This window comes from Mauremys reevesii, linkage group 11, assembly GCF_016161935.1.
Source record: "Mauremys reevesii isolate NIE-2019 linkage group 11, ASM1616193v1, whole genome shotgun sequence".
Taxonomy (NCBI): Eukaryota; Metazoa; Chordata; order Testudines; family Geoemydidae; genus Mauremys; species Mauremys reevesii.
Window position 1 is genome coordinate 76,951,217 of NC_052633.1, and position 16,966 is coordinate 76,968,182.

The 16,966-nt window shown below is 46.9% G+C and overlaps 1 protein-coding gene across 2 annotated transcripts in view; it reads left to right on the forward strand.

Annotated features, from left to right (window-relative positions):
- Window positions 1-16,966, forward strand: part of LOC120374953 (unconventional myosin-X-like) — a 220,960-nt gene that overhangs the window by 147,884 nt on the left and 56,110 nt on the right. For both annotated transcript variants that reach the window (XM_039495411.1, XM_039495412.1), the window contains 3 exons: window positions 604-659; window positions 12,280-12,422; window positions 15,081-15,275. In XM_039495411.1, coding sequence (XP_039351345.1) covers window positions 604-659; window positions 12,280-12,422; window positions 15,081-15,275 — 394 coding nt within the window. The remainder of the gene's footprint in view (window positions 1-603; window positions 660-12,279; window positions 12,423-15,080; window positions 15,276-16,966) is intronic.

A 16,966-nucleotide genomic window follows, 5' to 3' on the forward strand; every position in this document is an offset into this window, starting at 1 on the left:
TAGAGCTATTATTGTTCAGTCAGTCTTGTGCAGGTATTTCCAACTCAGCATTGAAATAGTTCCTGAACAGTGTAAGTAAGCTATGCACAGTTACCATGGGCAGAACAGTTAACAATTTACAGACAGTCAGACTTCAAAACTGGTTTAAGAAAGGGCAGAGCAGGGATGAATCGTTCAGAGACAAGGAATCTTTGGCAGTTTGAGTGGGGCAAAGTGAGTTGCATCATTGATGGTGGTCTTGGTTGGTTTGGGGAGGCCAAACAGGGTTTGGAGTACAGTAAATACAGGAGGAGGAGATTTGTATAAAGAGAATACCAATATATTTTGTTTGTTCTGAGACTGGGAGGTGGAGATGCAGTTTTCCCAGAGCTTCATAATGCTGACTGACCATCACAGCTCCTGTGTGGAGTTCTGCATCATCTTTCTGTCTGCAGAACATAGAAGTCTGCCTCATATCCCCCTTCCTCTCTCTCACTGACTCGCTTGTATAAAGCGGATAGAATTTAGAAGCAAAGCTTTGGTTCTTGATTTTTATGAGGAAGGAAAATGTTTCTGCTTTAAGATGTACATTGTTGATAAATGTCTGTCTCTCCCCCTGTGAAGGGAACCCTGGATGTGGGGCTCATCGACTCTGTCTGTGCCTCAGACAATCCTGACAGGTAGGAATAAGCTGCATTGTAACTACATCATTACCTTTTGGATTGGTAGCTCTTTGGGGCAGGGCCTGACTTCGGCTTGTTTTTGCACATGGATGAGCACATCATCAGCACCAAACTTGTTTTAAATAATAAGAAGTTTGCCCCATGGGGTAGCTCAGCCTCCTGCTTTATGCTGCTTCAGTCTATACATTGTTCCAGTTTGGTTTCCTTCATAGCCATGAGGTCTAGAAATATATATTTTTTTAAATGAAAGTTTGTTCCCCTTTCCATCTCATAGGTGGAAACAGCTTAGTCTGACTGTCAAGATCAGATGACTTTGTAAAAGATTCTCTCTCATTCAATCAGAACTTATGGGCTTGATGCAGCTATCATTTGGTGGAATTCTGTGGCCTGTGAGAAGTCAGACTTGAGTATCATTATGGTCTCTTCTTGCCTTAAAATCTGTGAATCTATTAATGTGTAACCTGTTTTGGGAAGTGAAGGTTGAAACACTGTGTGTGTGTCATCTCTGCCCCACTGAATTAAATTCTCCTTAATTCAAAGCATTTCAAGGAAAGATAAACAAATGGGAAAAAAAGAGGAAAAGTGAGGAATAATCAAAACAAATCTACAGGGCTCAGTTGCACACTCTGTGTGGTGCTCTTTGTAGAGTAGAGCAGCTGTATCATCCTAGGAGGCGCACTGGGACAGATGGTGCTTCTTATGGGACTATTCAGTGCACACAGGGGCGAGGACACATGTTAGGATGACATAGGGTGCTTTCCCTGGTATGCGTGCCCCACTTTGCAGGCTGGTATGTTGAAAGGTGGGGCTATGGCATTGTTCTTTCTCGCTGAACTGTTACCAGGAGGGAGCAAGGACTGAGTGGTCCCTCATCATAGATTCCAAGGCCACAAGGGACCACACAGATCATCTAGTCTGACCTCCTGCAGAACACAGGTCACAGATTTTCACCCAGTGATTCTTTCATCCATCACAATTACTCGTGGTTGAGCTGAAGCATAACTTTAAGAAAGAAATAGAGTTTCAAGTAAAGGCTCCAAGTGGTGGAGAATCTCCCAAATATATTAGGAAGCTATTCCAGTTAATAATTACCCTCACCGTTAAAACACTGCATCTTTATTCCAGTTTGACTTTTTCTAACTTCAACTGCCAGCTAGCAGCAAAGAATCCTGTGGCACCTTATAGACTAACAGACGTTTTGCAGCATGAGCTTTCGTGGGTGAATACCCACTTCTTCGGATGCAAGCTAATGGATCTCATTATGCCTCAGTTAGGCTGATAAATGAAAGAGTCTTCCATTATTTGATACCTTCTTCCTGTGTAGGTACTCACAGGAATGGTTGTTGTGCCCTGTCCTTATGTGGGCCACATCATATAGGGAATCTCCTTTTGCAATTCCCCACCAGAGAGGAAGGACGATCCAGTGATTAGAGAACTTAGCCTGGCCTGTCGGAGACATGGGTTCAATTCTGGCTCTGCCACAAACATCCTGAAAGGTACTGGGCAAGTCACTTAATTGCTCAGTGCCTCAATTTCCCATCTGTAAAATGGGGATGATAGTGAGGTGACTACTTAGAATGTCTCTGAAGAATTAACTGTTGATGATCGGCCAGGATAGGCATGGAAGGTGTCCCTAGCCTCTGTTTGCCAGAAGCTGGGAATGGCTGACGGGATGGATCTGTTCTGTTCATTCCCTCTGGGGCACCTGGCACTGGCCACTGTCAGAAGACTGGACACTGGGCTAGATGGGCCTTGCTCTGACCCAGTATGGCTGCTGTTATGTTCTTATGAGAATGGAACAGAAAACTATAGGGGATGCACTTGGGGGTTGCTGCTTTATACGCCAAAGATGCCTAAGATGACAAGCAATTGTCAGCGGTGAGTATGTGTTAAGAAGTGTGGACAGAGGCTTTAGAAAGGGACACAAGCACAACAGGAACTAAGACGTGTGATGTTACTGCAAGATTGGATGGGATTCTGAAGTCACCTGGCAAATCTCTGCTGCTGAAGACACACGTTGAAACCAGTGTTACAGCATCATGTGGGACTACACAGATTGTTGAAAAAGAAGAAGAAGAAAGTCCAATCTTCTCAGAGGTCCTGCCAGTCCTATGAGCAAGAAAAGGCAGAAAAAACTGACGATGAATCACTGACTATGTGACTGGCATGAAGTTGAAGTTTTGATGATGTGGAACGTTGGGCCACATTTCAGTGGGAGAGGAGTCTGTATGAATGGGATGTCCTGCATCTTATGGATAGGAAAGCTTATCTGGGGTGGAGACTAGCAGGAGCAGCCAGGACAGGGTTAATCAGTGATGCAAGGGGAGGGTGTAAAGGGCAAAGGCACTTCAAACTCAAGGTTTAGAGGAGTGTTTAGAGCCAGAAATACCTAACAAATATACTCTAAACTAGGGGTCGGCAACCTTTCAGAAGTGCTGTGCCGAGTCTTTGTTTATTCACTCTAATTTAAGGTTTCGCGTGCCAGTAATACATTTTAAGGTTTTTAGAAGGTCTCTTGCTATACGTCTGTAATATATAACTAAACTATTGCTGTATGCAAAGTAAATAAGGTTTTTAAAATTTTTAAGAAGCTTAATTTAAAATTAAATTAAAATGCAGAGCCGCCCAGACCGGTAGCCAGGACCCAGGCAGTGTGAATGCCACTGAAAATCAGCTCGTGTGCCGCCTTTGGCACACTTACCCCTGCTCTAAACTTAGGACAATAACCTGCCCCGCCAGGATGGGTGCAAGGATGTTTTGCACCCTAGGCGAAACTTCCACCTTGCGACCCCTCCAGCCCTGTGGCAGCTCTCCGCCCCCGCGTCCTCCCTGAGGCTCCGCCCCCCATGGCAGCTACCCCCGGCCTGGGGAGCCGTGCGGCAGCTCCCTGCCCCAGCTCACCTCTGCTCCACCTCCTCCCCGAGCATGCCGTCACCGCTCCACTTCTCCCGCCTCTCAGGCTTGCAGCGCCAAACAGCTGATTGGTGCCGCAAGCCTGTGGTGGCGTGCTCAGGGGAGGAGACGGAGCAGAGATGAGCTGGGGTGGGGAGCGGTTCCCCTGCGTGCCACGCCCCCCTTACTTGCTGCAGGTGGCCCTCCCCGCGCCCCCCTTCCCCAGGTCCCTCTGCCTAAATCCCGATGACGACTGGGGCGGCCAAACATCCGGCCACCGACCCGAAATGCTGCCCCCCCAAATGCTAGTGCCCGGCCCCTAGGCGACCGCGTAGGTCACCTAATGGGTTGCACTGGCCTTGTGCCCCGCCAAAGAACAAACACTCTGCAAGAGTGAACCCGACTCACCCACATCCAGTTGACTGTCTTATCCCCCAGGCTATAGGGTCAGTTTCAGTTAGGTAGTTTTGCACATACCCATTGGTGGAAACTTACACACCTTGGGAATTTAGGTGTCTATAGAGTTAAGTGGCAGCTGAGCAGGGATTCTGAGGATTTCAGTGGCCCTTAAATATTGTATGTAGGCAAATGAAGTGGTGAGTTAATACTGCATCCACTTCTTATGTCCAAATTTTTAAAAGGATGCAGAAGAATTGGAGAGGGTTCAGAAAAGAGCTACAAAAATTCTTTTGAAGGCTGGAGTACCAGGTTCTAAGGGATTCTTTGACCTAAGCAAAAGAATCAATGGCTGGAATCTGAAGCCTGACAAATTCAAATTAGGTATAAGGCACACATTTTTAATAGTGAAGGTAATAAACAATTGGAACAAACAGCCGGGAAGTGGTGGATCCCATTCTCCATCTGTGATGTCTTCAGATCAAGAGTGGATGCATTTCTGGGAGATATGCTTTAGTCAAACACAAGTTGATGAGCTCCATACAGAGAGAATTGGGTGAAATCATAGAATCATAGAATATCAGGGTTGGAAGGGACCTCAGGAGGTCATCTAGTCCAACCCCCTGCTCAAAGCAGGACCAATTCCCAGTGAAATCATCCCAGCCAGGGCTTTGTCAAGCCTGACCTTAAAAACCTCTAAGGAAGGAGATTCCACCACCTCCCTAGGTAACCCATTCCAGTGCTTCACCACCCTCCTAGTGAAAAAGATTTTCCTAATATCCAACCTAAACTTCCCACACTGCAACTTGAGACCATTACTCTTTGTTCTATCATCTGGTACCACTGGGAACAGTCTAGATCCATCCTCTTTGGAACCCCCTTTTCAGCTAGTTGAAAGCAGCTATCAAATCCCCCCTCATTCTTCTCTTCTGCAGACTAAATAATCCCAGTTCCCTCAGCCGCTCCTCATAAGTCATGTGCTCCAGCCTCCTAATCATTTTTGTTGCCCTCCGCTGGACTCTTTCCAATTTTTCCACATCCTTATAGAGTGGGGCTCAAAACTGGACACAGTACCCCAGATGAGACATCACCAATGTCAAATAGAGGGGAATGATCACGTCCCTCGATCTGCTGGCAGTGCCCCTACTTATACAGCCCAAAATGCCATTAGTCTTCTTGGCAACAAGGTCACACTGTCGACTCATATCCAGCTTCTCGTCCACTGTAACCCCTAGGTCCTTTTCTGCAGAACTGCTTCCTAGCCATTCGGTCCCTAATCTGTAACAATGAATGGGATTCTACCGTCCTAAGTGCAGGACTCTGCACTTGTCCTTGTTGAACCTCATCAGGTTTCTTTTGGCCCAATCCTCTAATTTGTCTAGGTCCCTCTGTATTCTATCCCTATTCTCCAGCGTATCTACCACTTCTCCCAGTTTAGTGTGATCTGCGAACTTGCTGAGGGTGCAGTCCACACCATCCTCCAGATCGTTAATGAAGATATTGAACAAAACCAGCCCCAGGACCGACACTTGGGGCACTCCACTTGATACCGGCTGCCAACTAGACATGGAGCCATTGATCACTATCCGTTGAGCCTGACAATCTAGCCAGCTTTCTATCCACCTTATAGTCCATTCATCCAGCCCATACTTCTTTAATTTGCTGGCAAGAATACTGTGGGGGACCATATCAAAAGCTTTGCTAAAGTCAAGGAATAACACATCCACTGCTTTCTCCTCATACACAGACCCAGTTATCTCCTCATAGAAGGCAATTAGGTTAGTCAGGCATGACTTGCCTTTGGTGAATCCATGCTGACTGTTCCTGATCACTTTCCTCTTCTCTAAGTGCTTCAGAATTGATTCTTTGAGGACCTGCTCCATGATTTTTCCAGGGACTGAGGTGAGGCTGACTGACCTGTAGTTTCCCGGATCCTTCTCCTTCCCTTTTTTAAAGATGGAAACTACATTAGCCTTTTTCCAGTCATCTGGGACCTCCCCCATTCGCCATGATTTTTCAAAGATAATGGCCAATGGCTCTGCAATCACATCCGCCAACTCCTTTAGCACCCTCGGATGCAGTGCATCTGGCCCCATGTACTTGTGCTCGTCCAGTTTTTCTAAATAGTCCCAAACCACTTCTTTCTCCACAAAGAGCTGGTCACCTACTCCCCATGCTGTGCTGCCCAGTGCAGCAGTCTGGGAGCTAACCTTGTTTGTGAAGACAGAGGCAAAAAAAGCATTGAGTACATGAGCTTTTTCCACATCCTCTGTCACTAGGTTGCCTCTCTCATTCAGTAAGGGGCCACACTTTTTCCTTGACTTTCTTCTTGTTGCTAACATACCTGAAGAAACCCTTCTTTTTACTCTTAACATCTCTTGCTAACTGCAACTCCAAGTGTGATTTGGCCTTCCTGATTTCACTTCTGCATGCCTGAGCAATATTTTTATACTCCTCCCTGGTCATTTGTCCAATCTTCCACTTCTTGTAAGCTTCTTTTTTGTGTTTAAGATCAGCAAGGATTTCACTGTTAAGCCAAGCTGGTCTCCTGCCATATTTACTATTCTTTCTACATATCAGGAGATTTTTCCCCTGCAACCTCAATAAGGATTCTTTAAAATACAGCCAGCTCTCCTGGACTCCTTTCCCCCTCATGTTATTCTCCCAGGGGATCCTGCCCATCAGTTCCCTGAAGGAGTGAAAGTCTGCTTTTCTGAAGTTCAGGGTCTGTATTCTGCTGCTCTTCTTTCTTTCTTTCTTTCTTTCTTTCTTTCTTTCTTTCTTTCTTTCTTTCTTTCGTCAGGATCCTGAACTTGACCATCTCATGGTCACTGCCTCCCAAGTTCCGATCCACTTTTGCTTCTCCTACTAATTCTTCCCGGTTTGTGAGCAGCAGGTCTAGAGAGCTCTGCCCCTAGTTGGTTCCTCCAGCATTTGCACCAGGAAATTGTCCCCTACACTTTCCAAAAACTTCCTGGATTGTCTGTGCACTGCTGTATTGCTCTCCCAGCAGATATCAGGGTGATTAAAGTCTCCCATGAGAACCAGGGCCTGCGATCTAGTAACTTCTGCTAGTTGCTGAAAGAAAGCCTTGTCCACCTTATCCCCCTGGTCTGGTGGTCTATAGCAGACTCCCACCATGACGTCACCCTTGTTGCTCACACTTCTAAACTTAATCCAGAGACTCTCAGGTTTTTCTGCAGTTTCATACCGGAGCTCTGAGCAATCATACTGCTCTCTTACATACAATGCAACTCCCCCACCTTTTCTGCCCTGCCTGTCCTTCCTGAACAGTTTATATCCATCCATGACAGTACTCCAGTCATGTGAGTTATCCCACCAAGTCTTTGTTATTCCAATCACATCATAGTTCCTTGACTGTGCCAGGACTTCCAGTTCTCCCTGCTTGTTTCCCAGGCTTCTTGCATTTGTGTATAGGCACTTAAGATAACGCGCTGATTGTCCCGCTTTCTCGGTCTGAGACAGGAGTCCTCCCCTCTTGCGCTCTCCTACTCATGCTTCCTCCCAGTATCCCATTTCCCCACTTACTTCAGGGCTTTGGTCTCCTCCCCCCGGTGAACCTAGTTTAAAGCCCTCCTCACTAGGTTAGCCAGCCTGCTTGCGAAGATGCTTTTCCTTCTCTTCATTAGGCGGAGCCCATCTCTGCCTAGCACTCCTCCTTCTTGGAACACCATCCCATGGTCGAAGAATCCAAAGCCTTCTCTCCGACACCACCTGCATAGCCATTTGTTGACTTTCACAATTCGACGGTCTCTACCCAGGCCTTTTCCCTGCACAGGGAGGATGGACGAGAACACCACTTGCGCCTCAAACACCTTTATCCTTCTTCCCAGAGCCACGTAGTCAGCAGTGATCCGCTCAAGGTCATTCTTGGCAGTATCATTGGTGTCCACATGGAGAAGCAGGAAGGGTAGCCATCCAAGGGCTTGATTAGTCTTGGCAGTCTCTCCATCACATCATGAATCCTAGCTCCTGCCAAGCAGCAGACCTCTCGGTTTTCTCAGTCGGAGCAGCAGATAGATGATTCATCCCCCTTAGGAGAGAGTCCCTGACCACCACCACCTGCCTCCTTCTCTTGGGAGTGGTGGTCGTGGATCCCCCATCCCTAGGACAGTGCATCTCATGCCTTCCAATCGGTGGAGTCTCCTTCTGCTCCCTTCTCTCAGATGTACCATCTAGTCCACTCTCCGCATTAGTACCTGTGGAGAGAACATGAAAACGGTTGCTCACCTGTATCTCCATTGCTGGTACATGGACGCTCCTCTTTCTTCTACTGGAGGTCACATGCTGCCAAATTTCTTCACCGTCCCTCTCTCCCCTCTGCACAACCTGCTCCAATTCTTCAGGATGTTGCGCCCGTAGAAGCATATCCTGACGTCTGTCCAGGAAATCTTCATTTTCGCTTGTGCAACACAGGGTCAATACTTGTTTCTCCAGACCTCGAACCTTCTCTTCCAATATGGAGACCAGCTTGCACTTTGAACAGACAAAGTCACTTTTGTCCTGGGGAAGAAAGACAAACATGGCACAACCTGTGCAGATTAAAACAGCTGAATGCTCACCTTCCATAATTTCTTCCTTTCTTTCTTCAGCTGTTGCAGCAACTCACAGAAGCCCTCAAGATGAAAGCCTCAGTGGGCTCTCCCCAGGCGAACTCCCAGACAAACTCCCTCTGTTAGCCTCGGCTGTTCGCCACTTAGCTGACTGCTTTTTTTATAAGAGTCAGGCTCACTCAAGGCCCACCTGGAACAAAGCACTCCCAAGTCACACTTTTCAAACAAACAGTGAAGCACATGGTCAAACTGACAAACTGTCCTCGCAACAGACACTCAGATACTCACCAACACAGCCCCCTAATGCAGCACTTAGCATACCTCCTCTTGGACAGATCCCAGGCAAACTCCCTCTGTTAGCCTCTGCTGTTCGCTGCTCAGCTGGTTCGCTGATGTTCTGGATCATAAAGGAGATGAGAGTAGATATGGGTTTCTCAAACTTCATTGCACCGTGACCCCTTTCTGACAATAAACATTATTATATGACCCCAGAAGGGGGACTGAAGCTTGAACCCGCCTGAGCCTTGCTGCCCTGTGTTAAAATTACTTTGGCTGCAAGATCTTAATCTTGTAGATTTAGCAAAAATAGCCTTGCTAAAAAGAAGCCATTAAACTCAGGAATGTTATTCCCTACTTGAACATAAGAATGGCCCTACTGCATCAGACCAAAGGTCCATCTAGCCCAGTGTCCTGTCTGCCAACAGTGGCCAATGCCAGGTGCCCCAGAGGGAATGAACAGGACAGGTAATTATCAAGTGATCCATTCCCGGTCGCTCATTCCCAGCTTCTGGCAAACAGAGGCTAGGGACACCATTCCTGCCCATCCTGTCTAATAGACATTGTTGGACCTATCCTCCATGAATTTATCTAGTTCTTTTTTGAACCTTGTTATATTGATGTAATTGTAATATGGCTGGTCACTCCATCCATCTTGGTTCAAAATCTGTTCAGTTTTGGATTTGTCAACCATATACCAAAATGTTAATCAAGTTATTATGCTACCGGCATAATATCCTCCAATAATTAATGATATGAACAATAACAGTACATGAAAAATTCCATGACAGTATCTGATCACTAATATTTCAGTAGCTCAGTTATTCTCAAGCTGTGGTTCACAGAACATTAGTAAAAAGAATGAGGAGTCCTTGTGGCACCTTAGAGACTAACAAATTTATTTGAACATAAGCTTTCGTGGGCTAAACAAACAAAAAGCTTATGCTCAAATAAATTTGTTAGTCTCTAAGATGCCACAAGGACTCCTCATTCTTTTTGCTGATACAGACCAACATGGCTACCACTCTGAGAACATTCGTAATCCACCAAACTCTTCCTAATGATAGAGCCTATTAGTCACTTGGGCCCAGACCCACATAGGGACTCATGCTTTCTGGAGCACAGTGTTCCTCCTGTGATTTTTTTGGCACCTATAATTAGGTGCTGTGATGCTCAGTGTCGTGAAGCCTGAGTTAGGCATCTAGGCTCCTGTATGATGAATGGGGAGAGACAGAGGCACCTTAAACTGCGAACCACAAAGTCAGCATCCTAGGTAGGGAGCCACCTAAGCTAGCCAGTGCTAAGTCCCTTCCCATCTCAGAGACAGGCACCTATTTCTGTTTGTGATCCACAAACTGAGGGGAAGGAGGGGAGAGAGGCATTTGGCCACCTAAGTCACATGTGGGGCCAGAAATAAAACACCTGGGGGGCAGGAGGGGAAAAGCAGACCTCCTTTAGACCAGTGGTTAGGGTATTCACTCAGGATGTGGGAGACCTGCAGTTCATAGTCTCCTTTCTGAACAAGGCTCTGCCATTCCTCAGGTGAGTGCCCTAACCAATAGACTAAAGATTCAGTCTAACTCTTTCTCTAGCCCAGTTAATATTTAATTAGTCAGTTATTTGAAGTGGAAGAACTTCAGTAGGAGAGAGTGAGAGAGACTCATCAGAATATCCCATAGCCTAGTGGTTAGGACAGTCACTTGAGAGGTTGCAGACCCTTCTTCAAATCCCTTCTCCCCCTCAGGTGGCGGGGGGACTTGAGCAGGAGGTCTCCGACATCCTGGGTCAGTCTCCTAACCACAAGACTAAAAGTTGTGAGGGAGCTCTGCCTCCTCAGTTGTTCTGTGTGGACTCTCCTAAAGGGCCCAACCTGGCAGGTGGCGTCTGAGCATGCCTACCAGACTGTGCTCCTGCATGTCACTTAGGTGGACGAATGCCTGTCTTCCCCAGTTTGTGAATCGTCCTGGGGTCTAGGCAGGAGATTGGCCCCTGGGGACCTAGAGCGAAGCTGCAGTGCACATATTCAGAGGCAGAAACATAGGTGCTATGCAACTTTAGGCACCTACAGGGTTAGGTGGCAACTGAGCTGGAGTTTAGTGGATCGCAGCGGTGCCTAAAAGAGGAAGTAGGTGCCGAAGTATCTTTGTGGTTCACGGCCTTGGAATCCAAGTTAAATAAAAATTTACACTTTTGAAAAGCTTTATTAGAAGACAGACATTTTCTGCAGAAAAAGCCCAAATTAACAAATATATGCTGTAGCCTGAGGAAGGCCTCCCCAACATAATAAACTAAATTCTACTCTTACTGCTCCCTAACAAAAACAAAAAAGGTCCTATTAAAACACAGGGCAGTTCTATAGTTCATACATTGTGCTGTGAAACCAACCAGAATACAAATCAGGGAGCATTTCACATTTTATTCAGTTGAAAGTGTTCACTGTCAGCTAAAAAAACAATGGGCTCATCCTACTTAAGTTTCTTATTGCAATCATTTGCTTTAAAGTGTTTTTTTTTCTCCTGCAAGCTGCAGGGGCTTTCACAATACAGTTATAGAATTTTTATATTTTAAGGGATTCTTAGCTGGGTGTTAAGGTGGAAAGTTTTAGACATTACTTCAGCTAGGCTTTTTATACTGAAGGAGTGTAGAGTAACACTTAGGTCTGTTCTTACACTACAGACCTATATTGGCATAACTACGTCACTCAGGTGGATTAACTTGTTTAGAGCATCTTCGATAAAACGCTACAGTGGTACAGGTGCACCCATGCAGCATTTCGAGTGTAGACTTGCCCTTAGTCTCTATCCCATTGTAATCCCAGGTGCAAAGCGAGGTGGCTGGCTAGAGATGTAGGACTGGAACTTCTGCATCCTAAATCTGGCTTGACTCTCTTCTACTCCACAGCCCTGGGTCTCAGATATAGAGGCTCCCCTCTCCCGCCGCCCCCAGATTCAGTGCTGACTCCTTATAAATTAGGGGATTAGGGGCCGTGCTCCTCTTGACCCATTGCTCACAAACAGGGAACAGTTGATAGGGGAAGTAGAAATGGGAGGCAACCTGGGCAGCAGTGCCCATTAAATAGTTGAGTCCAGGTTCCTGACACAAGGAAGAAAGGAGAGCAACAGAATACAGATCCTGGACTTCAGAAAAGCAGACTTTGACTCCCTCAGGGAACTGATAGGCAGGATCCCCTGGGAGGCTAATATGAAGGGGAAAGGATTCCAGGCGAACTGGCTGTATTTTAAAGAAGCCTTATTCGGTGCAGGAACAAACTATTCCAATGTGCAGAAAAAATAGCAAATATGGCAGGCGACCAGCTTGGCTTAACAGAGAAATCTTCGCTGAGCTTAAACACAAAAAGGAAGCTTACAAGAAGTGGAAACTTGGACAGATGACTAAGGAAGAGGTGCTCTGTCTCAACAAGTGCTTTTGCTCCAGACATGGATCTGATATGACCAGTTTTTTCTCGTGTTTTCTGGCAGGCCAAATTCCTTTGTGATCATCACAGCAAATCGAGTGATTCACTGTAACAGCGACACCCCAGAGGAGATGCATCACTGGATCTCGCTCCTGCAAAAACCCAAAGGCGAATCCAAGATTGATGGTCAGGAGTTTCTTGTGAGAGGTAAAAGGAAACATACTGTAACCTTATTCTGCACACAAACTCAAAGAACACATCATCAACATGTCACAAAAATAGAAATCCAAATGGGGTTGGATATGTCACTCACATAGATGGAGGTGTCTAGTGGGACCCACAGTGTTTGGTATTATGCTAGTTCTCGTCTTATCTAGCCCTTTCATTAATGGACTGGAAGGGAGAGTAAACAGCATGTTCTCTTCTGAAAATTGCCTGTGTAGATTCTCATCATTATGCTGTGTGAGCCCTAGATCCACCCTCGCTGCTGCTTTGTGATCTGCCTGAGTGGGAACCTGGCCTCCTCCATAGCTGATGGACTGGTTGTTGCTGTCCCTAATGGTGGAGAACCATATTTATCTTAGATGTTGTCAGCCTTTTAATATTATTGAATCTTCATTTCTCTTGAGCTTGATTAGAGTGTGATGAAAGGTTATAGGTGGGAAGGTATACATGAGCCATCTGCCCAAGGGGAAAGAGAAGGCATGTCTCACAAGGGTGATCTCTTTTTAATGCCTTATGTAGCACATTGGTAGTGGTCATTTGCCTGAAAGAAGAGGAAGACATATCACAGACAGGCTAAGTCTATCCGTAACGGGCTCACACATGGTCCCTGGATCAGATAGTTCTCAAGAGGGTAACAAAGTAGATGAATTGGTTCTCACCCCCTCATGTGCTGGAACTGGGGGGTGCTGCCATCCCCCATGGCTTGAAATAGTTTCCATTATATACAGGGTTTACAGTTTGGTTCAATGGCTCTCAGCACTCCCACTATAAAAATTGTTCCAGCACCCTGCTAACCCACCATGTGCTCCATGTCTAGCAGCCTGTACTGTGGTTCGTTCCCCCTCTTCCCGCTGGTGGGAGGCAGAACTAAGATTGACAGCCAGCCTGGAGCCAAGACTGCCCCTTGGTGGAGAACCTCCAAAGTTCTCTGCCTTCACTCCTACGCAGACAATAGACCAGGGATCTCCTTCTTGTAGCAGAGTCTTTAGGGATAAGATTTCTGAATTTCACTAAATAGAAACTCCAAAACCAAACAAAATATATTTTTTTAAAACAAAGGTGCTTTCTACTGGCCAGGAAACTTTGAGCAAGGCTTGCCCTTCTTGAGGGCAGGATTACAGCAGAATAAGACCTGTTTTCCCCTTCTCTCTTGGCCCATCACAAATAAAGAGAATTGCAAATGTCCGTGTAACGGCGCCCTCCTGGCTCCTCCACAAAACTCAGTCGGAGACCATCTCAAGTGTATGCACCGGTGCTCTTTTATTCCTTTGTGCTAGTTCCCACCACCAGCTATTTACACCTTCTTCAGGCCAACACCCTGGGGCGCTGCTAGCTTTCCCTACCAGCAGGGACCTAGAGTCATACACTCCTCCCCTTCCTGTGTCGGCCCCGGCCCCATTTCTTCCCTGCCAGCTTTTATATGGCTGGCTGGCTGATTAGGCCCACAGGTGCCAATGCTCAAGTAATCAGGGCGTGGTCTCCTCTGCCAGCCCCAACTAATCCCCTTAATTGGAGAGGGGCTAACAGGGACCTGGCCAGGCTCTCCTGGCCACCCTGTTACATCCCTCCCTCCTTAAGAGCCGCAAAGCCTGGCCATCTCGCCCCTTAGAATCATAGAACCATAGAATCATAGAATCTCAGGGTTGGAAGGGACCTCAGGAGGTATCTAGTCCAACCCCCTGCTCAAAGCAGGACCAAACCCAACTAATTCATCCCAGCCAGGGCTTTGTCAAGCCTGACCTTCAAAACCTCTAAGGATGGAGATTCCACCACCTCCCTAGGTAACCCATTCCAGTGCTTCACCACCCTACTAGTGAAAAAGTTTTTCCTAATGTCCAACCTAAACCTCCCCCTCTGCAGCTTGAGACCATTACTCCTTGTTCTGTCATCTTCTACCACTGAGAACAGTCTAGATCCATCCTCTTTGGAACCCCCTTTCAGGTAGTTGAAAGCAGCTATCAAATCCCCCCATATTCTTCTCTTCTGCAGGCTAAACAATCCCAGTTCCCTCAGCCTCTCCTCATAAGTCATGTGCTCCAGCCCCCTAATCATTTTTGTTGCCCTCTGCTGGACTGTCTCCAATTTATCCACATCCTTCTTGTAGTGTGGGGCCCAAAACTGGACACAGTACTCCAAATGAGGCCTCACCAGTGCTGAGTAGAGGGGAATGATCACATCCCTCGATCTGCTGGAAATGCCCCTACTTGGCCCTTTCCTTTCTACCTGCAGGGGGCCCTTCTGGGAGCGGTTCCCCACTTGGGGCCGGGCAGACCCCAGCCACCTCTGTAGGTGTTTGCTTCATCCCCCTCCCGCAGAAGGTACACTGCACAGGTAGCGGCTGCCCCCATAATTCTGCCTCTGCTTACAGGTCATTGCACCAGTCACACGCCTGCCGGTGCCCCACCCTGTGCTCCTCCTGTCCCTCAGGTGCGGGGGTCAGAATTTGCTTCCTCCTCCGGCGGGGCTTTCCCCTCCTCAGTTTCTCCCACAGTCTCTAATGCCGTTGCGGTTACGCTCACGGGTACCAGTATCACGGGGGCCCTCTGTGGGGCCCGTCCCTTCCTCGGACAGGCTCAGCCTGGTGAGTTACCCCATGTACACTCCAATAACTTAAAGGTTATTGTGCCTTTTTCCCATTAGGCTGGCTTCATAAGGAAGTTCAAAGCAGCAACAAGACATCCTCTCTGAAGGTGAAGAAACGCTGGTTTGTGCTGACAAACACCGCCCTTGATTACTACAAATCTTCGGAACGCACAGCCACCAAACTTGGCACACTTGTTCTCAATAGCCTCTGCTCCGTGGTCCAGGCTGATGAGAGAGTCTTTAAAGAAACTGGTAAGAGAGACAAACAAAAGGGAAATTCATTTTTCAAGAACAGCCTTCCCATCTGTGACTGACCAAGGGAGGGAGGTTTCAGGATATAATACAGTCGGTGTGATGGAGAGTTATAGTGGGAAGTGCTATGTGCCTTTATTTGGGCTGCTGTGTCCAGTTGTTGATACTTCATCGTATGAAAACAACTAAGAGGTTTGAAAAGGTCAAGAGAAGGATGAAGGTTGTCTGTCATCACCCCTGCATGTGACTACCTGACAAATTATCAATTAGACAGTAATTTAAAGTTGTTTGGTTACAGTCCCTCCAACACATTACCAAAAATCAAGGAGAAACAGTAGTTTAGGCAGGCCCAATCAATACACTTCAACATACTACCCAGTGGTACCCAGATTCCAACCTTCAGAACAAATTCCCTGGCACATGCAATTTGGATTATCCCAATCCACACACTCAGTTCCTCTAAATCACACTCAAATGCACAAATTTAACTAACAATAGCCAGATTTGCATATGTTCCCTACTGACATTTGTCCACTCATAAAGTCTATTGTTATTTATATTACGGGAGCACCCAGGGGTCCTAAGTATAGACCAGGGACCCCATTGTGTTAAACACTGTACAAACACAGAACAAAAAAGATGGTCCCTGCCCGCAAGGACTTACAGACTAACTATACAAGAGGCAGCAGATGGATATAGACAGATGGGGGAGCACAGGTCAGTATTGCTCAAGACATCACGAGTTACGAGTGCTCAGAAAAGCCAGAGGTAGGAGGTCTAGCAGTGCATGTGAGTGTGAATTAGAGCAGTGGTTCTCAACCAGGGCTATGTGTTCCCCTGGGGGTGCATGAACTCATCTAGATATTTGCCTAGTTTTACAACAAGCTACATATACTAGCGAAGTCAGTACACATTAAAATTTCATATAGACAATGGCTTGTTTATATGACTGTATATACTATACACTGAAATGTAAGTACAATTGATTTATTTTATAATTATATGGTAAAAATGAGAACGTCAGCAATTTTTCAATAATAGTGTGCTGTGACACTTTTGTATTTTTATGTCTGGTTTCGTAAGCAAGTACTTTTTAAGTGAGGTGAAGCTTGGAGGTACACAAGACAAATCAGACTGCTGAACGGGTACAGTAGTCTGGAAAGGTTGAGAGCCATTGAGTTAGAGGGTCTCGGCATGTGTACTGGGATTGGGTACATGTTCAGAGTTGCAAGTGCTAGGCTCTGCTCCAGGGATAGCATCTCCATCTAGTGCAATGGTTCTCAACTGTGGATCTGTGGCCCCCTGGGGGTCTGCAAGCCAGTTTCAGAGTATCCACGATCCCCATTGCCTCATGGGGCAGAAGCCCCAAGCCCATGGGCAGAGATGAGGGAAGGCACAAGGGGGCATTGTCCCCCCCAAACTGAAATGCCTTGCCCCCAGGACTGCCACTCTCTGGTTAGGTCCACACATGCCCCTCCCCCCGCCCAAGTTGGAGGAGCCATACAGTGCGGGGCGGCTGCTGCTCTGACTGGTGCATGGAGCAGGCAGCTGTATTGCTCCTCTGTCTCCTGCTACTGCTGCCGCCTAGGACTAGGGCTGCTGCTCAGCTCCCTGCCCTGTTTTGGGATCTGACTCTGGGACCAGCAGAGACTTCAGGGAGAGCAGCTCCTGCAGGGGCAGGGGCCCTCCCG